This window comes from Falco naumanni, chromosome 15 (assembly GCF_017639655.2).
Source record: "Falco naumanni isolate bFalNau1 chromosome 15, bFalNau1.pat, whole genome shotgun sequence".
Taxonomy (NCBI): Eukaryota; Metazoa; Chordata; class Aves; order Falconiformes; family Falconidae; genus Falco; species Falco naumanni.
In genome coordinates this window covers 20547092-20571581 of record NC_054068.1, presented here as the reverse complement: position 1 = coordinate 20571581, position 24490 = coordinate 20547092, and the positions used below count along the sequence as shown (strand labels likewise).

The 24490-nt window shown below is 46.8% G+C and overlaps 2 protein-coding genes and 1 long non-coding RNA gene across 7 annotated transcripts in view; 2 read left to right on the top strand and 1 right to left on the bottom strand.

Moving 5' to 3' along the window:
* PHAF1 (phagosome assembly factor 1) overlaps positions 1-5694 on the top strand; it is a 38014-nt gene extending 32320 nt beyond the window's left edge. For 3 of the 5 annotated variants that reach the window (XM_040615070.1, XM_040615071.1, XM_040615072.1), the window contains 2 exons: positions 1378-1450; positions 1912-3904. In XM_040615070.1, coding sequence (XP_040471004.1) covers positions 1378-1450; positions 1912-2001 — 163 coding nt within the window. In that variant the 3' untranslated portion in view covers positions 2002-3904. Of the gene's footprint in view, positions 1-628; positions 724-1377; positions 1453-1911; positions 3905-4011 lie in introns of those variants that run through there. The other 2 variants (XR_005831081.1, XR_005831082.1) reach the window with 2 other exon arrangements.
* A 939-nt stretch (positions 5695-6633) lies between these two features.
* Positions 6634-9890, top strand: LOC121097778. Its single transcript, XR_005831080.1, has 3 exons — positions 6634-6774; positions 7102-7159; positions 9645-9890. It is a non-coding gene; the product is annotated as an uncharacterized LOC121097778 (long non-coding RNA).
* A 77-nt stretch (positions 9891-9967) lies between these two features.
* On the bottom strand, positions 9968-22132 carry B3GNT9 (UDP-GlcNAc:betaGal beta-1,3-N-acetylglucosaminyltransferase 9). Its single transcript, XM_040615069.1, has 3 exons — positions 21828-22132; positions 14349-14391; positions 9968-13425 (listed from the first exon to the last, which is right to left on the bottom strand). The coding sequence occupies exon 3, from the start codon at positions 13359-13361 to the stop codon at positions 12114-12116; it is 1248 nt and encodes a 415-aa protein (XP_040471003.1). The 5' UTR covers positions 13362-13425; positions 14349-14391; positions 21828-22132; the 3' UTR covers positions 9968-12113.
* Between the last annotated feature and the right edge of the window lie 2358 nt (positions 22133-24490).

Genomic DNA, 24490 nt, shown 5'->3' with positions numbered 1-24490 from the left:
CTCACAGGAAATAGGCTGACGTGCAGAATGAAAACATTTCCAAAATTACTTGAACTGTAAAATCCAGAGAAGAGCTAAGCAGCATATAACGCAGTCTCTCTCTATGTGTAATACAGGGTAGAATTTTTGTAGTAGTCGCATACATTTCAACAGTGTGATGTCGTACAGCATGGTGTAATAGATGATAGCATTCTGTCTGAAGAATCTGCTGTTAGGAACGTTCCTGGTGGTTCTACAGTTCTTTCAGGCCGACTGAAGACGGAATAGCCTTACATTTGCAGTGTTTCTACAGGGATTGGGCTGGGGGGTGGGTTAAATAGGCACTGTCTGTTTGCAGAGTTATCCTTCTGTGACACGATATGAAAATAGGATTTATCATGGGACAAGTGTAGGTCATGGGTACTGTGAAAATACTGCAGCAATTTCAGATATACCAAAGAAGGTATTTTACCAGGTTTTTGTATGATTTTGACTACTACTTTTTTTCATTTTTTCCCCTAAATCGTTGTTCCCTTTGCTCCCCTTCTGTTTTATGTCAGTGAGATCATTAGAGCAGAAGCCGTGTAAAGTAAAGCTGAGGTGAAACAGCAATTACATAGAGTCCTTCTATTTTTCATCTGTGTTGTAGAGAGTAGTTCAACCAGAGTTTCCTTTACTGAGCACATCTCAAATGTCTCAGACATGCAATCTGAGAAACTGACCGGTTACAAGAAGGGCCAAAAGGTAAATATTTTCTAGGGGTTTTGTTTGGCTGTAATCTAAAATCCATTGCAGTCAGCAGGAGCCTGTCATATATATGATCCAAAAGTATATTGGAAATAATTGAAGGCAAGTGATAAGTTAATCTTGAAAAATACTGTTTAATAAAATTTGGATTATTCTATTCCAGCATCTTACAGGGTAGTTTTTTTAACATAATAAAACGAGTGGATTAATAGACAGCAGATAGTAAGTACACATGGTAGAGACTGAGACATAAAGTAGATTGAAGAGTGAGAGAGGATCTTGCACAAAAATAATTTGTAATAAATTACATAGTGCTCCTCTCTTCCTATGTATCTGTTTATTTTCAGGGTTTTTCCTGTTCAATTTAAGTGAAAGAGTTTTCCTGTAGAGGTCGTTAGTAACTTTCTGATAACTTTCTTCCTGAGTATTAGTAATGGCTCTGTGACATTAAGCAGAGGCATCTGCTGGCTCACTTGGGGTCTAGCAGTGGTGGTGTATAACATAAGAGTTACTTTCTTTTGATGAAAGCCATGATAAAGATGCCATAATTTCATAATTTATCTTATATTACTGAGTGGTTATTCTTCCCTAAGAAGTTCCTGATTCATGGTTTGTTTTGTGGTGTTTTTTTCCTTCCTCTTTTCTGTTCAGGTCGTCATCTCCGAACAACACTAACCCGTTTGGGTCAACCTTTTGCTTTGGACTGCAACGAATGATCTTTGAGGTTAGGAGAAAAACTTTCCTACCTGTTTGAGCAAAAGAAGATGAGGAGTTTGCTATTATTGTGCCTGTTGGCTTATTTCCCATTTCAGTAACAGCCAACACTTGGGAGTGGCTATATTTGTGGATTTTTTTGGCAGAAACAGGCGACTTTCCAATCTCTTTTTTGAAGTTGAGCATTTGCATGTTAAAGCTGGAACTTCAATTTGTCACCTAGAACTCCTACTAGCAGGAGGTGCATGCACTCAGCCCCGAGTAGTGATAGAGCACGCCGGGGTTCAGAGGTGTCAGGGCAATCTAGAGACCATTTTTAGAAACTAGCCAAGAGCTTGTTGCTTTTTCCTGCTATGGGGGTATTTTATTTTTTCAGGCAGATCAGTTCTGTAGTCACCGCTTTCACGCCTTAGTTCTTGTTTGGTGTACAGTTCTTTTAATTTCCTTTTTTCCTTAACCATCCTTTTGCAGGTGATGCAGAATAATCACATAGCTTCTGTTACTCTGTACGGCCCAACGCGGCCCAGCAGCCAGTTGAGAACATCGGACCTTCCCCAGTGAGCATCCCCTGCAAAGTCAGCTAATCTCAATGCTACAGAATTAGTACAGCGTGCCTTGATTTGCTGCCACTTATAATATGGAAAGCACGTTATGATTTTTTTTTTTCAATAAGCCTTTCCACCCAGGAGTGGTGTGGAGGGGAAATTCTCTCAACCCTTCATCATGGGGCATGGAACTGTTGATGGAGGAAAGCAGCTTAGGTGCCTGTGCCGTCATTTATTCCTCTCCGTTGCCCTCATCCTATGCAGCACAGACCTGAAGAGAACTGTCCCCCCTTCTCAGCTGGCAGAAGGGGGAAACGGAAGAGGGGCACGTAATGACTGCAAGAGTTAGAAGCACAAACTTTCTGAGCCTTGGAGCATCTGGAAGCAGGTATTGATTTTAGTCTGTTTGTGTTACTGTATTGATGTGGTGGTCACATTTTAAGAAAAACGTGTGTGTGTATATATATAGATATAAACACATCGGTATTTCTGTGGCTTAGGACATTGTACCAAGTGTGACAAGGATGTATATATGTCCATGATTTCAGGCACCACATCTTTGTGTAACTTTAAACCAAGCAAGTAGCATGTGTATAATACTTGGTTGTAACATTTGCACTACATACACTTTAATTACTTGATAAATGTTTATCTTCACTGAGGAGCATCTGTGTACTGGGTGTGAGTGGGGTGTGATGGTTATTTAATGTACGCTGCGCATAAAGCTTATTTATACAGTGGATCAAATTTATCCACCTTCCTGCACTAATATTTACTTGATATGCTGAAACAATTTTTTTTTTTCTGCCATGGCTGGTTTACTAATTTTTTTCATATGCAGTTTCAAAAAGAAATAAATGTAGAAGGGGTTATTTCTATGATTGAATTATGTTTTGATGAAAAGATTTGATACAGTTTTTCATACTAGTGAAAATTTTGATGAAGAAACAGTGTTGCCTCATTTGCCTCTGTTCCAAAATCCTTTATTCCTACTCTCTTTTGTTAGAGAAAGAAAAGCTGTATATAGTCGTATCTCAGAAGGAAATTTCCTGAGCTCTGCCATCACCAAGAAAACCTTTTCTGTAACTTTTGATGTATGGTTTTAATTTATGCCAAAGGTTTAGCCAAAGACATCCTTATTGTAGTTTCACCATTTCTGTACATATATGCTAACTGCACACCCCACCCCAGCAGACAGGATATAGGCTTCTTTCTAGTTGGGAGATGCTGCTCGCGACATTTTATCCCAGGAGGATACTTTTAGGTTTCTAGTTCTCTTACCAGTCTTATTTGGGGGAAATAGGTGGTCTGTCTTTGAAATATTGAACCCTTTTTAAAAATGGACAAGAGAAATGTATAATTTTATCCCATTTTTAATATTTTGGTGTCGCAACTTGTGATACATAGATGACAATTTTGTGAGTTTTACTATGTGTGTACAGATTTTGTAAATATGACATTTTTGTAATTTTAACTCCATGTACAGTGTAATCCTGTATAGTTTATCAATGAATGAGAGATAGGAAGTCGAGTGTTAACTGAAGTTTTGGATCCTGGACCAGTAGCAGGAATAAATGTGGTGTGTGTGCGTGTGCGCGTGAGACGTTCTTTGCCATTTAGTCTTCCTGTATACTGTGATACTCTAAACTGTTTTGCTAAAACAAACAAAAAAGCCCTATGGAGAATCTAATGGATAAGGAAAAAGTTACTGTTTACCTTTATCCCTAGGTGTCACTCCTGTTGAATCCCTGTTCAATCTGTGCTGTCTCCTGTGATCATTGCTTGCTAAGAAAATTCTATGCCTCAACCTTCCTTTTGTTTCCTCTCTAATTTTAATTTCATTTTACATAGCCCTTCTGTAAATTAAATGGAATAATAATGAGCATGTACACTGAAAGAAAAATAAAGAGAGACTCTCAGTTACTGTTTTTGTGTTAAATACAGTTGCTGGGTGTTTTTGTAATAAAATCATGGATGTTCTTGCTTTTTCTTATCAATTAGTTCTTTTTATTTTACTGTCTTTCAGATGTTTTATTTGAAGGACCTGACTAGTGTTCCTCCTTTACAGCCGATACAGGGTGTTCTCCAAAGAAACAGTATGAAAACATAATATAACTTTTGCAATCTGTTTCCTAGTAGATTTGTGAAAGCGTCTTACAAATTTTTGCCCTGAAGTGGAGGAGGAGTCTTTAAACTATAGTAAATAACACCGTGGCTTCTGTATTGTGTTCAAAAATGCAGCAGTTACGCTAATATCAGCCTTCAGGCATTGTGAAAATTGATCAAGCGTCAAAGAGTTTGAATATCACAACAGAATGGAAGAAATGTCTGCAGTGAAACGAGCAAATGTGAATTCTCATACTGCTTGCTTGTGCCCTCGGCTACCTCGACAGAAAATCGTTGGAAGTCTGCTTACCCTGAAGTAGCTTAGAGGTTAATTAATGAAGGACATAAGGAACGGGACTCCTGTTCCCATTCATATTTCTCCCGCACTGGCTGCATCATGCAGGGTAGAGCACTCAGCTCTCCCTCCTCTAGCGGCCTTCCGTTTTGGATTATAAAATTACCTTTCTCTTGGAGGATTTTATGATCTCTGACTTGGAATGATGTGCGCGCTTATGCTCGTTACTAAAAAATGACAGCAATCCTGCTAATTTCAATTAATTAATCCTTTTCTAATAAAAGCTCCAGATGAGCTGCAGGAGGATATAAATTCTTGATGGGACGATTTGAGTAACAGCTATGCAGATGCTGCCAATATCCTGCTCTCGAGCATATTCAGTTCAAATTCTTCAGACGTGTGAAGTCAGGACCGCTGCTGTAGCACGCGCCTTGAGACGCAGAGCAGGATGTCAGCAGCTAACCAAAGGTACTTAATAACCTCAGTGACTCCTGTCTTCGCTTGCAGTGCTCTGGTGAGTCAAAGCAACTAAAACTGTAGATAATGAAATGTGCTCCCTTGACAGCCTAGGTGCTGCTGTAGGTCTTGAAAAGTTCCTCTAACAGACAAAAAATAAAGGCAACTTTGCATCTTGGCTGCTACTGATGGGCTGAGTGCAAAGCATTTGACTTCTGGGAGAGGCAGAGCTCCAGGAGGGCTCAGGGAGATAATGTGGGGCAGTTCTTCTGGGTTTCCTCAGCTTTCCTTTGTGATTGCAGCTGTTCATAGCTCACTTTGCTGAGATGTTTTGTTTGCTGCTGTTTGGACTAAGCCAAGCTGTTCCTGTGCTGATGCATTAGGGGAGCTGGTGTGGAGCCTTAAGGACTTGCTGGCTTGGAAAATTTAGGACGCTGGATGCGGGGATGGGAACGATGGCAGTTCTGAATCGCCAGGATGCAGAGAGGAAGGAAGAGGGAATAGAGGAGCAATGGGGGAAAAGGTGAGGCTGGCGGGGTGGTGGGAAGGAGGGGCTGGACCAAGGCTGTTTGTCCGGGCCGAGAGCAGCTCCTGACGGAGGGATGCTGTGTGCCAGCTGGAGCTCTGCCGGGCCAGCTGGGCAGTGTGCATCCCTTCCCAAAGGAACCAGATGTTTGGGCTGTGTCAGGTCCCACCTCAGCAGGTGCCCTTGTTAGGATGACTGTGGTTTGATACGGATCCTGTGCGTTGGCAGCATGTGCATTGGTCCATCATTTTGGTTTCGTATGATGAAACTGTTTGATATAACATTACATATAATTGCATATTTAATAAAACACATTGTGCATATGATCCCATTTTAGTGTGTGCCTTTTTCCTTTGTATACAAGTTAAAGATTTTGAGTGTCTGTCTGCTCGAGTATTATGGTGTTTTCCACAGTATTTCATCTGTTTGCACTTAATAACTCTGATTGTTGTGTGCTTCTTTCTGGAGGCGAAGCTGACATTTCTTCCTGTACTCTTCAGGCTTGCAGGCAGTCCCTGGGCTCCTGTGAATATTGCAGGCAGTACTGTATAGATGAGTGCGGCTGTGTAATATTAGAACCCTCTGTTCCCCAAAATGCAGTTCCTGTCAAGAAAACACAACTTTCTGTTGCCAGGAATCCATCACACTTCTAATTCTAAACAGATTTGATTTCTTTTTTTTTCTGAAATAGTAATTGGGTGGTGTGCGAGAACTGATTCATGCGCTCATGATCATATTCCAGAACTCCCATCAAACCTGTTTAAAACAAATCTTTCCTACGGCTCACCATTACAGCGAGATGGTGATTCATCGTGGTTATCAGGGGCTGGCTGGAGGTTAGATCCCAGCTGGCGTTTCGCATTAACTTTCTAGGTGGTGTTAGTTGCTTAACGACTCTGCTAAGCTGAACTGTTAGGTTTTGTGCTTGATGGCTCCAAATGTGTATGACTACATCTGCATGTGTGAAGCTGTGTGTCTCTTACTTTGAAAGAAATAGTATGTCCAAGCTGTAGCTGTTTGCTTGCTTCAGAGTATTTGGACAAAGGACTGAGATGTCTGATATGGCAGGATTTCACGTGGGCCGGTTGTGGTTCATAGGGCTTTGAGTTCAGAGTAATTCTTAGGGTCATGATGCAAACAGCATTATTTTATGCTGGCTTTGCAGATACAATTGTTCCGTGTCAACTTTTGCCCCATAAACACTTCTTTTTTTTTTGAAATTGTACTTCCTTTATCTTGATTAAGAGCACAAAGCACTCTTTTTCTGGCCGAGCCTGTCAGATGTAACCTTGCGCAGCACATGTAGCCAAATAAATACATCATGTGTGCAGGGGGAGTTACAATACAAATTCGTTCTGGTTGGTTCTTTTCACGTCAGGTATGGCCCAGGATGTTTCAGAGATAAGGTAAGGTCGAAGCGTAACAGGGGGAAATTAAAAACGGAGCTTCCTGAGGATGTAACTCTTAAGCATTAAAATAGGATCAGCAGTTAATGAAGAAGGGGGCTTTGTTCAAGGCCAGGGAATAACCAGTTCACTGAGTGAAAACTGCACCCACGAGGGGATTTGCTTCTGCAGGGAACGTATGTGCCACTTGGAGGGCGCGGGTGGAACTCGAACAGCATATTCTCTAACCTCTGTGTGTGACTAATAAAGTCATTGTTTAAACGTTTTATCTGCCAAACCTTATATCCAAGGCTTTTGTTTTATTTTTGGGCACGTGTATTTTTCCAGCAGGCAAAAACATTCATTTTCATGATCTGGAAACGCACTGCTTGGAGCAGCAGGAAAGGTAAGCTGGAGTCGGCAGGCAGGGCCATCTACCGTGGTGTAAGAAAGATTAAAATTTTTTTGTGTAATGATTTAATGTGACCCTTCTAAAGAGGAATGTATTAGGGTATGAAAAAGAAGTGTTCCTAGTGTGGTCACTTTGAAGTACTGCATATTGCAATTTTGGAAAGCTGGTTTGAAGTGCCTTAATGTTTCACACCTACACTACATACTCCGCTTCATGCGTACGTTTCGTTCCGGTATTAACATCCTTCGAAGAGACATTTAGTTTAAATACCAATCACAAAAAAATCCCCGGGCGTGATGATGCAATGTGCAGTCTAATCAACCAAGTAATCAAAACAGCTTGAATCACTGTCCCCCCCTTTTCACCTCCGCTGCTCCCTCACAGGAGAACTGAAGCCCTGAAATCCCGAGTTTACCGTGCTCCTCGCTGGGTAGCCCTGTTGCATCCCCGAGCGTGGAGGCTACTAAGATTATTTCACCCTTTTCTTCTGTTTCTATGCCCAGAGAGAGGATTTGTCTTAATATCATGCCTTTATTCTCACCCAGCTCAGTCAGCCCCCCCGGAGACAAAGCAGTCCCCACGGACCTGTGTGATTTTATGTTATTCCCTGGGCTCAGCACTGGGCTTGTCAGTGGGCAGACTGGGGAGGGGAGGGAGAGACCGGTGAGCTGGTTTTGGGTGAACTGGGGAGAGGGCGTTTGGCTGGTCAAGACTGGTGGGGGAACTGTTTGCTCTGAAGGGACTTGGATGAACTCCCATTGCTCAGTATGGTTTCCTTACTGGCCATAAGCCTAAAGAATCATGAAAAGTTGGGTTTAAACTGGTTTTGACAAGCATCAGTCGAGTTAGTAGCATCGTTAAGGAAACGTGGGCTCGTTTTCAGGGCTGCTGGGACCTACAACTCCAGCTGAAGGGTACAGCTTGGGGGCTCAGCACTTCTTCAAACTGGGCTGGGGGGGGGGGGGGCTTGCACCCCTCCAGCCTGGTGGTCTGTCAGCGCTCTCCGGGGGAAATGTTCTCAGTGCTGATGTTTAGTGAGGATTCTCAGAGCCATTTGATATTTTTTTTTTTTTGTACTGTTTGATTTTTGCAGTTGGGATTTGCTTCCGAGAACCTGCGGTAGGAAGGTGAATAATTAAACTGCAGGCGGGAAGCACGGTATTTGAATACTCGGCTGCTTCAGAGCCATCTCTGCCTTTATTTACGGTGTCTAAGTCAGCAGTGGCCTGACTGAATGATGGATCTTGGCATTCGCTACCGGTTTTATGTGTTCAGAGATGCGTTTGGAGGTGCTGAATGTGAGCTTCAAGCCAGCTCTGCTCATTACAGTGACCAAATGCGGCTACTTACGTACAGTAGGAACAAAGTCCGACTGTGTGTGGATCCCTGAGATTCAATAAACCCTACTGTACTGTATTAGCTTCAGATGTTTGTCTGTCTCAAGGAAGCCTGCTTGCTTTCCTTGCTACTGGTGAAACCCACTTAGGGTGTTTTTATGTTTTCTTTTCTCATCATGGGTTAGTCGTGAAAAAAGTTGCCAGCAAGGCTTTGTAGCAAAACTCCAACTGGTGCGTTGAATTGGCCAGTTAATAAAGGCCGCTCAGAATGTCATTCTGGAACGGATAGTTTTGGTTTTCTGAGCTGCACAAAAAGGTCTGTAGAGGGTTCTTCCTGCCAGTTCTCATACGCACCTCGGGGTTTAGCATTTTCCTGAAAAGACCCCCATCTTTCAGGAAACATTCTCCAGCTTGGGTGCCGTTAAAGGCTTTTTGCCTGCTGTAGCAGCAAGTAGAACTTAATAAACCGCAGGGAGGGCAGCGCTGCCCTCCAGCATGTCCCCAGTGCGTTACGCTCACGTATGGGGTCTGTGAACTTCCAGCTCAACTGCAGAAGCAAATGTAAACTTTTAAAACCAGGTCAAATGCGCTGTGCAGCAGAGGCTGGAGAACTAAAGCAAATGTGTCATTAATAGATACTAAGTTTAGCATTCATCAGATAAAAGAAATCGGAATCATTTAGGCTGGAAAAGATCTTTAAGATCACAAAGTCCAACTGTTAACCCAGAACTGCCAAGCCCACCACTAAACCATGTCCCTGAGCATCTACACATCTTTTAAATACCTCCAGGGATGGTGACTCGGCTGCTTCCCTGGGCAGCCTGTGCCAGTGCTTGACAACCCTTTCAGTGAGGAAATTTTTCCTAATATCCAATCTAAATCTCCCCTGGTGCAACTTAAGGCTGTTTCTTCTCATCACTTGTTACCTGGGACACGAGACCAACACCCACCTCGCTACAACCTCCTTCAAGGTAGTTGCAGGGAGCGGTAAGTGTGCTATTCCATAGACTTGAGACAACAGAGTGATGTGTTTGCTCTAGTTCTGTTTCTGCCAGCTATTGGGGTATGTGCTGGCCCAGGTGGGTGTTTGAACAACTTTGATCTGGGACAAAATGCACTCATTAATGCCACGTTGTGGGTAGATTGCAGAACTGAAGACATCCTGGAGGGAGAAGCCAATCTGTGCGTCCCCAAGCTCAAAAGCAAGATCGTGGTAAGGGCTGCTGCGCCTGTCTGCCTGCCTTGTGGGACATCATAGGGTAAGTCGCGTTTATTTTTCTGTCATTACCTTTAAATTAAGTCTGACATAAGGAAAGATTCAGCGCAAGTTATCCCAAATAACAAAAATGTATTGTTCATGTTGCTGTCTCCATGAAAAATACCTCTGGTGTTAGTCTTACAACGCGTGTGCAGGTGAACTTGACAGACTCACTCTGACAACTGGAGGCATGTCTGCATGCTGGCTTTTAATTATGGTATAAATAATTTCCCAAACTGTAAACTAATCACACATAATACATTTCTGTACAAGCTCATAAATACATGTCACACATGTTAGCAGACGGGGACGTGGCTGGCTGGCTTCCACCAGCGAGGCTCTGGTTTATTTCCACACCCGACAGAGCTCCTTGGAAAGCCCACGTGAGCATTTTGTATGTCAGGATTGCGTTGCTGAAAACAGCCCAGATCAACATGTGGTCCCTTGATTTCTCCATATATATATGGAAACAAAATAGAAATTTCTTTATATATATATGGAAATAAAACAGAAATTTCTTGACTTCTAGCTGACCTTTCCTGGGAAATACATTATCGTAAGGCATAAACCCTTACGATGAAGATAACACGTAAGACTGGTATTAACAGCCCACCAACAGCTATTACCAGCTTGCTTTCCTCTGTGTTGTGCATAGTTAATGTGAGTACCAAGCCCGGGCTGCTGCTGGGTGGCAGGAGGGTTATACCCAGCTATGAAATGCAGATGCTCCGCAGGCTCTGTTCAAGGCAAAGCAGTTTCCTGGACTTTTATGACTGATTGTAGTTCCTTTTTGGAGCTGTATGTGCCCTCCTGAAGAGGGATGGCATTGGGGGTTCTCTGATGGAGAGGAGTTTTGTTGAGGGGGAAAAAATTGCAAAAGAAGTAGCAAACATAGTATCAGGTGAACTCAGGCTCTTCGCCCTGTGGATTTCATAGCTTTTTAACCCTGATTTAGAGGAATTTACTCCCTCTTTGATGTCCAAGAAAAGGATGTTCTGTTAAGGTAATCTGCTGGAAAAAAACGAAAGCTTCGAAGTATTGACTATTCTTTGAAAAACTAAGCAATCCAGTGTTCTTGTCTGTTGCTTAAAATACTCTTGAAGCTACAGGCTGACTGAAACTTGGAAAGCCCAGCAGAAAGATGGCTGTGTGGTTTTGCTTTCTTGCAATAAATCTAGAACGGCTTTTACTCTGAAGCCCTTTCTGTCTGAAGACTACTTTCTGCCTTCACATGACACCTGCAGCAATGTGAAGAGTCTTGGCTGCTCTTTGCAGCTGACTGTACGCCAGGCAAGAGCACTGAGGCCTACAGAAACCAGCCCAGGCCATTGACAAGTTTTCCTTTGGTTTTAAAGAAGCTCCCAAATGTGATGCAAGTAGCAGCTCCGTGTGCTTTTATCCTCACAAGTGAAGGCCAAAGGATGTCTCCAGCTGTGAACCTTCTGAAGATCTGGATTAGACTGTGAGAGAGATCAGATACCGTTGAATGATGTTGAGTCTTCGCTGAGTCCATGTCACCGTAGTATGGAGAGCCTGAGTTCGTGGAAGTGCCAAAACCTGGTCCTCCGAGTCCTGAGTGTGTCAATGAAGCAGATACTTGAACTGAGGAGTTGCTACGAATAATGAAAAATCAAACCTCAGAGGGATCAACTCAAAGTCCTTCTTGTCCTTTCTTTAAAGGCCCTTTGGAAGTCTGCCCCTTCCCAGTAACCTACTTGCGTGTCTTGCTTAACCAGCCACGCCAGCCTCACCATCCAGTTTTCTTGTAGCCCACCCTATCTGTAACGTGTAGGACCCCATGTAGTCGTTCTTCTTTTCTTATGAGGCTTACAGAAAGCCAACCAGGCAGCAGTGATTTGATTTGAGCGTATACTAAGGTGACTTGATTTTTTTTTTACTCTAGTTACTGTGTAGTTTGGTCATGTCTCAATGAGCCTGAGTCAAGGTAATAAGTTGACAGCGATCCCTGTGCTCCATGGTGTTATCTCTTACCCTCTATCTTCTTTCATTTCTCACATTTCCAACAATGCTGAAAAATCTCCAAGGACTGCATTTTGCAATGTGCTTTTAGACATTGGCCCACTAAGCACTACTAGAATTCTAATAAATAATAATAAGTTAAAGATACTGTTACAATTATTTGGACTCACTAATGGAGAAGGACCTGCACGGGGGGGGGGGGGGGGGGGGGGGGGTGCAAATGTGGCAAATTCCTGCAACAGTTTGTCATCTTTTCTTAACATTGTAAATAAGATGTGCTAAAATACTTCTAAAGTCTGGTTGGTTGGTTGCAACCATTCCAGGTTCCCTTTCTCAGCTGGTTGCTCTGCATATCTGCGTCTGTCTGCCTGCGTTATCCGAGGGGTGATGCCTGTGTGGTTGGTTGAGCTTTCTTTTTCCATTGGAAAGGCTTCTTCACTTGCTTCTTCTGAGTACAGGAAAGATGTGGGCTGTGGAGCAGGTTCCACATTAGCCAGATCTCGGCAACTTTCAGACTGTGAACTACCATGAGATCTTTGTAAAAACAGGGGTCAAATGTCTGTAGGTGTGGGGCAGCAGAAGGCTTGACAATGCCAAAGGTCTTGAATCCTTCGTGCAGAACGGGTTTGAGGTTGATTCTCTGTAAGCACATGCCCAAAAAGACATCATCGATGGGGAAGAGTTCTACCTCTCTGCAAGCCCTAGAGAGCTTCCTCATGGTACGGCTGGACAGCAAAAACCCCCCTCCCCCTGCGTAGGCTGGGTAGATGCTCAGCCCGTACATGGTCTCTGGGATATAGTATTTGCTTTTTTGGACACGGATAGGGCGGGCGTTGTAGATGATGTCCCCAACAAAGAGGTCCTCAGTGGGGTCATGTCTCTCAAGGAAGTCAACAATGTTCTCGACGTTGACAAAAACATCGGCGTCACCTTTAAAAATAAATTTCACATTGTGGCAGAATTCAGCTGCCCAGTTCAGGAAGTGGATCTCCTTCAGGGTCAGGTTGAAGAAAGTGTCCATGAAATCCCAGAGTAAAATGTCCCGGTATGCCTGACTCTCCTGGTGGACCAGGGTCTCCCATGTCGCCAGCACTGTCCTGTTCTTTGGTGTTCCCAGGAGGAACACTCGCTGGATCTGCTCCCCATTCACCAAACCCTCCCTGCCCCAAGTCTTCCGGACAATCTCACGTCTGTCAAAGTCTTCAACTACTGATTTGATCGCGATGAGCAGAAAGGGACCTCCAGGTATTTTCCTGCATTTCTTGGGCTGGTTAATGAGGATATTGAAGTTCCTGTTGTCCTTGTTTAGAAGGTAACGCTTGAAGTTGAAGGCAGAATCAGTCAACGGGGGTGCAGTTGTAGTCTGGACCTTCTTGTTGGCCGCTTCTGTTCGTCTAATGGTAGGAGTTACTGGGGGTCTGGGTACCGTTGCCTCTGCTGGCATCAGTCTCCAAGATGCTCTGGCGTCAGAGAATATTTTTGACGTTCCTGAAGGCTTCTTCTGTGTCGGCTCCTTGTTTCCTACTGGGACTAAATGTTCCAGCTGGGAGTAGAGTAAAGAGCAAAGCGCTACCAGCAGGAGGAGGGTACAGATCGCATCCCCTTTGAGACGAACTCTCATTGTCTCTGTGGTGTTTCTGGCACTGTTAAAAGCTGTGTTTGAGCTGCCTGGCACCAATGTCCATCTGTAAATAAACGTACAGCGCGTCAGCAATGAGGATTCGGCAGCTTTGAAGCATGCAGACGAGACTACCTGAAACGCCATGTAAAAAACCAGCAGCAAAGCGCGTTTTACTCGTAGAAACACCGAGACACGTGAAAGAACTTGCTAAAAGGCACAGGGGCTGCAAACCTAATGCTGATCCTAGGGCTCTGGCTTTGTCACTTGGTTAGTTAAGTCACCAAGCAGGCATCCATCCTTCTGAAAACCACTGCTGAAGCACCCCGTGAAATCAGCCCTGCCTCCCGCGTCCTGCTCTGCCAAACACGTTTTGCCATTGCAGAGATCTCACTGCTTTGGGAAAAACAAGGTGGGAAATGACGAACAATGCCGTTCTTCCAGAAATAATGAGATAATTTTTTCCTTTTTTTTTTTTTTTTTTCTTAGTAACTGTTTCTTGCTGGTTTTACTCTTTTTGAATCGAAACAGCAAGGTGCAGAGCTGGCTGCTGGAGGGCAGACTTCTCGGCATCAGAGTGGCACTGGCGTTTCCCCGCATGCAGTGCCAGCTCTCACAAACGAACCGCGATCTGTGCCTTCAGAATGAACACATCGGGCATATTCTCGAATGCACATAGGGCCTTTTTGCTGCCAATAATCTTTAAAAAATATTAAACCATTATAAATAACTTCCATTAATGAGGTTGGAAAGGGCCACGGGTGTTTTGCTTCTGCCAAATCACCCTGACCGGTAAGCAAGAGGTGGGCAAATAAATCCCGATATGCAGAAGCACAAGGTGGGCAAATAAATCCCGATATGCAGAAGCACAAGGTGGGCAAATAGATCCCGATATGCAGAAGCAAGGTAGTGCCTGGCGCTGGGAACATTTTACCCGCATGTGAAAGATGAAGCTGCCTTTTGAAATAGCAGATTTGATTCCTCACTTACGCTTTTCCTGGAGATCTTCTGTCTCATTCAATCAGTTCTTCAACTGCAAGCAAACAAACAAACAAGAGTAGTAAGAAGGCAGAAAGTGGCACGTCATCGTGGTTCAGGGAAAGAGCTGGTCAAGTGTCTGTAGCTGCAGCGAAGGTAGGTCCTGGCTGCCGCTGTACGTGCAGTGATGCCAAAACGGCGCAGAGTAACTGCTCAGAGATTAATTTTGTCTTTAAGCAGCAAAATTATATATTTTGCAACTGTTGGGGAGCTAGCTGGTTCGCACTGGACAAACTAGCTCTGAAGTTCTCAGTGAAAAGTTGGGTATTATACAGTTTTCATGAGAGGTTACAACATCTTTACAAACATACTCATTTGATTTTGACATCTAATCATTCTATTCATAATAGGTGGGATCTAGGTGGAGTAAACCTTTCAACTTTTTGTTCAACGATTTCCTGGCTCACAGGTCTCCTTATCTCCTTCAGGTGCCCACTGAATTTTTTCTAATTATTCAGAGTACGTTCCTTTACTTTAACATCATCAGTGGAACATTTTCCAATTATTCAGAGTACATTCCTTTCTCAACATAACCAGAGCATTGTACCACACTCATCCTGACTAATCTTTTTACGACCTTGCTCGTGTCAGCAGCCCTGCTGTTCCCCGCAGCAGCATGCACCCGAGTGGCACCGAGGGGACCCACCGGTGCTCCTGGAGAAGGCAGGTGGCAGTCATAATCCCTACAGTCCTTAGCAAGGAGCAGGCTTCTAAAAGTTCAACTCCACCCAAAAATTTTCCCACAAGTGCACGGAAGTATATTACACATCCGATGTTTTTTTCGCTGATGATGTTTTACGGTCGTAGCCAATTTACAGCTCTAGCTTGCCTGTGCCGTGTGAGCAGAAGCGCCCTTTGAAGGTACTACAGCTGTCTGTCTGTCTGTCTGTCTGTCTGTCTGTCTTGGGTGAACTGAGACCATATCCAAAAGCTGCCTGGCTGTGCCCCAGCCGCCTTCTTACCAAGCGCCTCGCTGCCCCATCAGATCCATCAAATGTTTGAATCCGTAAGTGGCTGCCGCCTGGAGACTGAACATCCATCCGTGCGCTCCACAGGCGAACAGTGCTGAAAAAAGTGAACTGCAGGAATAAATTGTGTAGGAAGCTGCAAGTCCTGGCTCCTCCATCCTTTGTAAGTGTTTTTACCTTTCCTTGGTAAGGAGTTGTTTGGTTTTTTGTTTGGTTTTGGTTTTTTTGTTTTTTTTTTTTTTTTTTTTTGCGGTACCTTTCATTTCTCTCCTAGGCTAGGCAGATGTTTTAACTTGCGTAGCTTTGATATTAATAGCAAGGTTGTAGAGTTTTCTCTGATATCTCATAAATTGTTGTTAAAATGCTTATAATCATCATAAGCTGAGTTTTATGTTCTTTCTGCCCCATGACTTGGCTCATAACTGTTCTCAGCCTCCTGAAACAGTTCCTTCTAACACATATAGGGTGTTAGTTTGAGTCTTTTGTCTGTCGTGTCCCAATTACCCTTGCCACGTCCTGATTGCCGTGCTCTGCAGCAACCTGCTGTGTTTCAATTTTGTGCTAAATCATCCTTTATCTGTCAAGACGTGCTTCCCAGCAGGCTTTTGCTCATGTTGCCTCCAGTATTTTTGCAGAAGTTCCAGGGTTATGAAGGGATGGTCCTGCTACACCCAGGACATGCCACTGAACTGGATCCACTACAGAGAAATTGTCTGTCCCTCTTCTGCCCATCACGACCAAGAATTTTTGCTGGGTGCTATTGAGATACCTAAAATAGGGACCTTGTCTCAAAAAGCTCATAAGAACTAAAACGGAGGCATTTTTTCTCCTTCTGTTGTGACAGAATTAGCTTTATTGAGTGGCTATGTAGGTCTGTGCACGCAGCCTCCGAAGTGAGTGGGAGATGTGCAGCCCCTGGTGGGACAGATCCTGACAGCGTTGGGATGTTTGCTCTTTGTAAAGTCTCATCTCTTTCCCCGCTGTAATGACAATCTTTTTTTTCTTTTTCTATGCAAAAGTTTGATCTTATTTCAGCTGCCAGGCTCCAGATGGTAATTAAGGAGCTGGATGAAAGTCCTGGCTCTTTCCTGTGTTTAATTTTATCAGAGAGGGTTTGGAATAAAATGTGTGTGTCATAGAACTCGTAATTTCCATGGCTCACAGATTTATCCTGCCAGCATCTCAGAATCTGGCAATAAGTGCCCTTAGAAAAGCCAAGAAAAACCCTGAATTGATACAAGCCTGGGCTGATAGCCCAGATTTTCTTCTGTGTTTTCATTTATTGAAAGAAAGAATCTGAAATAGCGATTTCCATGCTGAAATAAAACAGTTCAGTGCTGAATATAGACATCTCATTTTCAAAAGAAGCTGCCAGCCCTTGAAGTGATTCCTTGATCAAATTATGTGGATTTTCCAGTCTCTGTTAGATATTTCCTTAATTTGAAGGAAATGCCCTCAGTTATTGTAAGGTGTGAGCTCTATCTATGGATGTCAGTGTGGGAAAAGCTGTCCTGTTCTTGAATTCAGAGGGATTGATGATTCTGGCAGACACTCCACTGTGTCCTAAAGCCAAAAAGATTATTCATCCACCTTGACACCAGGGGAAAAAAAATAAAATTACAGGGCTATGAAAGTGAGCAGAAAATACCGGATGCCAAACAAGAGATGTGCGCACCCCAGAGCATTTGTCAGCACAGCATCGCGCTGCGTGTCCACATGCAAGGCGGACATGCCTCCACGTCATACATCACTGTGGTGGATCTCCATCCAGCTTGTGGAACGGAGCTGGGGTTATAAAACTGCTGCATCACTCTCTGCCTTGGGGAATGCCGGCTCAATTGCCAGGGCTGCCTCCCATGTCCTCCAAGCCTGGAAAAAAAGGCAGTTGCCCTTCGTGTTGGCTGCCCAGGGATGGCTACAGTAAGGATCTTGCGTCCAGCTGAAGCAGGTTTGAATGGGCCAGTGCAGTTTGCCCCAGCAGTGGGAGAAGGGGGTCCTGGGGCAGGGCGGGGGTGTCGCGTGCTGGGCTGCAGGCACCAGCGATGGCTGAGGGCTGAGCTGGGCTGTAGGAAGAGGCTGAAAGGTCCCACAGCCGTGAGGTGGCAGCGAGGGGAAGCCCCTATGTAGGGAGCGTGCTGGAAGGACCGAGGGGACCACAGCCTGCGTGGCCAGAGAGGCAACAAAGTGCTTGAGAACTGGAAGTGGCTGGAGCTCGGCACCCTGGTGAGCTTCCAGGCAGGGAATCTGACCTGGGCTGTTGCACGCTCGGGCAGAGGGCCCGCACCTCTGCCTGGTTTTCATTTGTTTGAGAAGAAGATTCTGAAATGCAGCCAAGAAGTGCTGCAAGAAAAGCTGTTAAATGATGACTTAAAAAAACCCAGTTGCTAGTCCTTCATTCCCAGCTGAATGATGTGAAGCCTTGAGCTCCTCCTGGAAGCTTCCTCCTTGTGCAGCGGTCATCACGTCTCCATCGCTTGGCACTTCTGCTCACATGGCCCCAGCTGGGAAAAAGCCTCTGGATCCTGGCCCCGAATTCAGTCAAGAAGCCTTGGTGATTCTGGCATGTTGCTTTGTGCCTTGAGGGGTGGTTATTCATCCCAGCCAGCCTCGGAAAAAGCGGCTGAGATAGCGAGGCAAGCTGAAAATGTGGTATATTGAGCAAAAGGGTACAAAATACAGCAACCAGCTGTGCTGCACGCTCGTCCCAGCTCAGCCTGCAGAAGCATCCCTCCCCACCAAACACGGCTGTGGGTTGTCTCTGGAGAAACCTGCTGCACACGAAGCTCTTCCAGCCCCTGGAGCTGCCGCTGGTAGGTTCAGGTTGGGTAATGGAGTGGCCACATACGGTGTAGCTGTGCAATATGGTTGTGGTTGCTGATGGAGGTGTCTTTTATCTGTTTCTCTGTAAAATAAGCTAAAGCAAATGTTGGGGATCCAGTACTGATGGGATCAATGAGTTTTTTGCAGTCCTGAGGGGCACTTGGAAAGTTCTGGGTGGTGGGGGTGCTTGGAGTCAATGCTTGAAGTTTGGGGTATTTGTTTTCATTTCATGTTGGTCGAACACATTTCAGGACAAAGTTGAGTTGTAACGTTCAGTGCTGGAAGCTGAGACCCAGTCTCTGGCCTGCAGCGGGGAGGTCCGCACCCATGTCCCTCTCCCACCTTGTTCCTAACTCTTTTTCCACCCTGATTCACTCAGCCAGAGCAAATCAAGCTCCCAGGCCCCTCCTCACCTTGTGCTGCTGTTCCTTTGCCTCCTCCTCCTGATGCCATTCAAGAACCCACCAGCAACAAGCACAAGGCGGCACCCGGTGCCTGCCCCGCAGCCGCACTGTGGGCAATAGGTGGGCGCAGGTCAGCGGTGCCCCACCAGAGCAGGGTGCTGGCAGCGAGTGCTCAGCACCGCCTGGAGCTCTGCCGACGACATCTGCCTTGCGACCTTGGCTTGGTCCCTGCCCCCGAGGGCCAGCAGAGCGTGTGACTTCTGTGTCCGCACCAGTTTAATTTAAAAACGTTGCCAAACACGCGGCCGCACGCAGTGCACTGGTTTGCAAGGGGATCGCTTGTTTTGCACCCTCAGCCGCGTCGCGCTGCCGTCCTTCTCTTGCCTTGTGCAGCCGCCCAAAGCAGAGCGCCAAGGGAAAGGCTTCACGCTCTCGGGTGCGTTATCTTGGCGTGGGTCTTGTGCAGGCAAAACCTTGTCTTCATTTGGCATCGCGTGGGTGTCTGGACTCTTTGGGGTAGCCACAGGGAAATGCGTCAGCTTCCAGCACCAGGTTTGTTCTGCCCCACATACAGAAACATGCATGAAACAACTTGCGTTTAATAGTTTGAGCAGATGTTGGCGGGTTTGAAGGGGAAAAATAGTTCTGTGTGGTGGAGCAGGGGAAGAAGCCCTTTTCCTTTTCTATGTTTGGGTGTCATGTAAGGAGTTTTATTCCTGCATGGTTTCTTTTTTGGTTTTATTTGTTTCTGAGGGTTTTTTTCTGGTCTCTTCCACCTCCAGGCAAAGTCAATAACCTCATCAAAGTTGATGCCTCAGGTGGCTTTGGTGCCCACCAGCTCCTCTCTGCGTTACAGCGTGTTTGTGAAGTGGTATCATCTGGAGCTGTGGGTTTACAAATTGATGCTGAATGATTTGATCTTCTTGACTAGAGGACAGGGCAGGCTGAAATATCAAGATACACCCTTCGGCACATTGGCTAGTGCAAAGCCCTAGAAAAATGAAGTAATCAAGACAATTGCTAAGCAGCCTTGCCAGAAAGAAGAGCCCATCTCATTCAGCTGCTTAGAAGTTTTGAGTTCTATAAACAAACTGAGAATAGGCATTAGGATTTAATTAGCTGAAAGTCTTAAGAGAGCTTTTCCAGGAGTTGGGATTTTGAGGCAGAACCAAACGAGCACCGTGCAGAGGGGCAGAGGCTCACGGTGCTGCTCGGGCGCCGCTGGCCGGTGCCACTGTCACAGCAGCCCTCTGGCCCCATGCACAGTGTCACCGGCCCAGTGTCACCACTGCTGATACTTGCATTGCAGCACCTGGAGGCAAAAGCTCTGCTGGTTGAAACACAGCACAAGCAGGTTACAAAAATGCAGGCCCCGCTCCAAAGACCATTTCCAACTTTCCTGTTGGAGCCGCTTTTCAGGCCAGCACAAACAGATGGGTGAGTTCTGTGCTGTTACAGGACAGGGTGCCTTATTTATCTCTCTGCTTGCCCCAGTTCTGAAACGCGGGGTTTCACCAGCTTCTCAGCTGGCTGGTCCCATGTTCCAACAGTCTCTCCTGCTGGCGCTGCCAACCTCGCCTTCGCAATGCCAGTCATGTCAGAGCCCTGCTTGCAGATGGCTGCTGCGGTGCTTCCTTTTAGCTTCACCCCAGTCAGCAAAGCTTTTATGGAGCGCACAAACTTCAGCGCAGAGAAATGGCAGAGCTGCTGTGCGAAGGCTGGAGGTGGATGCTAGGATGTCTGCTTGCACTTCACATACAGGGGTCCCGGAAAGGAACCTGAAGCATCCTCAGCGGGGAATTGCTTGGTACTGCGCCAGGAGGCAGTGACAGCTGCGCACAGGCGCCCCGGTGATGCTGGGCAGCGCTGGCTGCCTGCACGTGTCCGTCCCCACGGCACCTCCGGGCAATGCTGGACACCTGCACCGCTCCTCCCGTTGCCCTGCTGACCCGGTGGTAAGTCACTGACGTACACGTGGCACTGTTTGGGGACCACAGCTCTGCTGCATTTAAGCAGCACAAGATGCTTTCCTGGCCCTTATGGGCAGGACGTGCCGTGGGGCAGTGCCTGTGCAGGATGGTGCTGCTGCCAGGGGAAACTGCAGCGCCGCCGAAGCACAGCTCCGCGTCTCTAACATGAGCGGCCAGCTGCCTGCAAGGTAGGAGAAGGTAACACGCGATTATCTTCCGCAGGCTTAGCAGCTGCCTCAGGAGGTGTCTTCCTAAATCCAGATGTGGTCTTGCCCGTAGGTGATCTGATTTTCAGAATTATGGAGAGCGCAGCAGCTCCACACGCACCGTGAGTGCTTGGGGGAGGGGGCCCCTCCTGGAGCCGCCAAGCAAGAACCTGCCCTACCTCTTAAAAATGTTCGTTTCCCCTGGCCCCAGGAGGCGAATAAAGCCTTGCAGGCTTGTGAAGGGGTAAGAAACAACCCCGTGGAAACAGCCACTGTCCTTTCCCAGTCTCCCCCAAGCTGCAGCACTCGCTGCCTCTTCAGCTCCGAGGCCCTCTTCTGATTCGATAAATAATGTGCCCGACGTGCCCCCAAACCCAACGATCACAGTGCAATTAGCATGGATGCATCGTTACACCCAGACGCGAACGGGAGAGGGAGTACGTGCTGTCTTGCCCCATGAATTTCAAGATGATACCCAATGCGTGAGTTTATCAGAATCTGCCCAAAAGCTGCTTAAAAAAAAAGTGATTGGTAACTGCCCGTTTCACTGGGACTGCGCTTTTTTCTTTCTCTCTTTGCAACGCAAGGGGGCTTGAAAATTCCTGTGTTTTCTCAAAGCACACAATAGTGTAGCATGGGAGAGGATTCGTGTCCTTTCACCGCCGAGGAATGGCTTGTAAATGTAACATGCCACCGCTGGAACGTGTCCATGGTTGGGAGGAAACCCAGCCTCAGAGCCCTGGAGGCACTGTCTAAAGAAGCCCCAAACTTTCTTCTGTAAAAACAACCTAAAACACCCCAAGAAAGTTCTTGGGGAAGCCAAGTGTGAAGCTGACAGAGCAGGGCTGGTGGTGGCATGTTCAGAGCCTGCAGCTGGCCCTGCCGCAGATTAACCATCGCGGCTCGGGCTGCCGCATGTAGCAACGTTGCAACAGCAACAAAGCAAAAAGAAAAGCCGCGGGCTGGGGGAGCAGGAAAGCGCAGGGACGGTCTCCAGTGCACGCTGCTTGCTGCACAACTCTCCCCAACCCACCCCGATCAAACATCCATAATAGATACTTACAGCCCATTTGATAGCGCTGATCCTGTGTCCCGTCGGTAATGTCTCGGCAGCGGGCTGCCAAGTAGGCACATCTGGATGTCGTTAGTGTGAGACATTCCTCAGCCTTTCAGCGAAACCGAGGAAATCCTCGCCGAGCAGAGCAGCACTCGCTCTCCTGCGCTTTGGACCGTTTTTATGCCGAAAGCCAGCAAAGCTCCGCCACTCTCGTGTGCCTACCGGGAGGGCTGCCTGTGCCGGCAGGGTGCGAGACGGGACGCCGGGCTCCCTCCTCGCACCCGCTCGCTCGCTGGAGCGTGCTGGAAGGAGCAACCGCACCAGGGGAAGGAGCTGGGTCCGCGTCCAAGCGGCTGACACGTGATCGGCAGGCTGGGGAGCGCAGATGGCCTCCAGCGCCGCACAGCCCCGCATCCAGCAGCTCCCCGGCTCGGGATGCACGCCGTCATCCGCGCCCCGCACGGCAGGGCAGGAACGGGGGTGCTGAGGGATCGAATGTAGAGCCAGGCTGGGGGCTTCCATCACTGCTGCTGTTTTACCGGTTAAAAATAACCAACACAAAAAGGGTTTTTTTTTGGGGGGGGGGGGGGGTTGTGTTTGTTTTTTATTCTGTAACTTTTTTCAATAGGAAATGCACTGATTTTTCTTCCCCCCCACCCCCTCCACAATTTGGCTTTTTTTTTTTTTATCCCCTTGTGATTATTTACTTTACCTCTGCAAAAGCTTAAAATCAGAAACTGAGGTTGGATTCAGTTCAGAAGGAAAATCCACTTGGGGGTTGGTTTTTTTAATTTTTTCTAATAGGGAAACGCTGGGAGGAGGCAGGAGCTGAGCAGTGCGGAGGTTGAAGACAGATGTGAGGGTCCCTCCCAAAACACTGCACAAAAAGAAAAACCAAACCAAAAACCTCCACCCATTTCTTTTCCATTTAATTTGAATTACTTCAAAGCAAAACGTTTTTATTCGGAGCCAAATCTAAATCGCCATCGCTACCAACCTGCCAGCTGACGACAGCCAAAATGTTTCCCATCTCTGTGGCTGTTTCTTCGTCTCTGCCATGGAAATGACAACCCTTATTCCTCTAACGGAGGCCAAGGGGCTGGAGAGTGCTTAGACCACGGCCCCTTTAGCATGCAAATTTTTTTCATTTACAGTGAACGCGTCATAAAAGCAGGTTTTGATCTACTCTGTTTTCACAAAAGCCCAACTGGGTTTTTTTTAAACATAATGTAAAAATGTGGGGGTTTGGCAGTGTCTGTGCTTTTTTGATGTGTTTTTTTTTTAATTGCAGCTCAAACGTTTTGCTTTATTGACCACAATGTCACCGTGAAGAGCTGCTGTACGGATGGGTTCCTGGTGAGCAAACCTCAGGCCCCCGTTCAGGCACTCCAGGCTGCAAAAGCCCTTTCCTCATGATCTGCAGCTCTCTGAAACGCAGCAGTTCCTTGCTAAACGCTGCAGCTGATCAGAAACCTCGGCCATAAATGTTCTTCAGTTTCATGCTTTCCCTGTGCCAACCCAAGGTACTTTTTATCCTTCGCCGCAGCCCCAGGCTATTTTTTATGCCTCCTCCGTGTGGAGGCAGGTGATGGCCACAGAGGCGAAGAGCAGAGCAGCAGCTGCCTTTGCTCGGAGGGGCTGGCCATGGAGCGAGGGGGACCACTCCCCAAAACCAGCAGGGACTCACAGCAGGTATTTCCATCCCATTCCCTCACCCACGTTTTGGGACCTGTGGCCGTTTTGCTTGCTCCCACAGGGTAAGGGTGAGGACAGAGGCTTTCATTGCTGTGCGGTGCCTTTGTGGCTGCTATGGCTTGAGGGGGAGCTTGGGAGGTGGAGTTTTCTCCATGGGTGCTTCTACTTGGTTGTTGTCTCACCTGTACCTTGTTCCCTGGGCACTGATGCCTGGCCTGAGTCATTCTTCTCACTGCCAGCCAAGGTGCCCTCGGTCTGTCCCATGGCACCTCACTCTCCCTTGCAAGACTGCGTCAAGGATCTTGTTGATCCTCATCAGTAGATCAACCCTGTTGGCCCCAGGTTGGTATGCTGGCTTCCTTCCACCCACTACAGGGCAGAGCCCTGCTCCCTGCCACCGTGTTCCCACCGGCCCCGAGCCACGCAGCTGGAACACAGCTTTGTGGCAAATAACGAAGGGCTGCTCTTGTGATTTGCAAGTACTGCCCGAGATGCAAGCGATGCAGGGTGAAATCCTGCTCTGCTCCAGTTTCTGGCAAAAGGAATTTCCCCGGGTTCAGCTGTCAGGTCAGCCAGTGGCTTCCTGTGCAAAGCCGCTGGAGAAACTTTCGTGTCCACAGTCCTTGGCTCCCCACCTACGGAGCAGGCAGCCTCGTGAGAAAGCTCCCTTACAGCAAGGCGCTTTGGGGTCACGGCGATGCTGTGGCCTTGGAGGAGTCCCAGAGGTACCATAACACTGAAAGAAACACAGGGAGAGGGCTGCCTGGTGCCCTGTGTGGGACAAAGCTCCCTTCTGGCCATGTTTGCTAAAAAGGGCCCATCAAAGCAGGAGCTGGAAACAGAAGGAACGTGGCAGCTTAGTTTGGTCTCAGCTTGAAATCAGAGCAGTTAACCTACAGGTGGGGCAGCAGCCTTGGTGGGGCTGCACAAACGTGTGACTGCGGGCAGGACCCTGGTGAGCATCCACACACTTG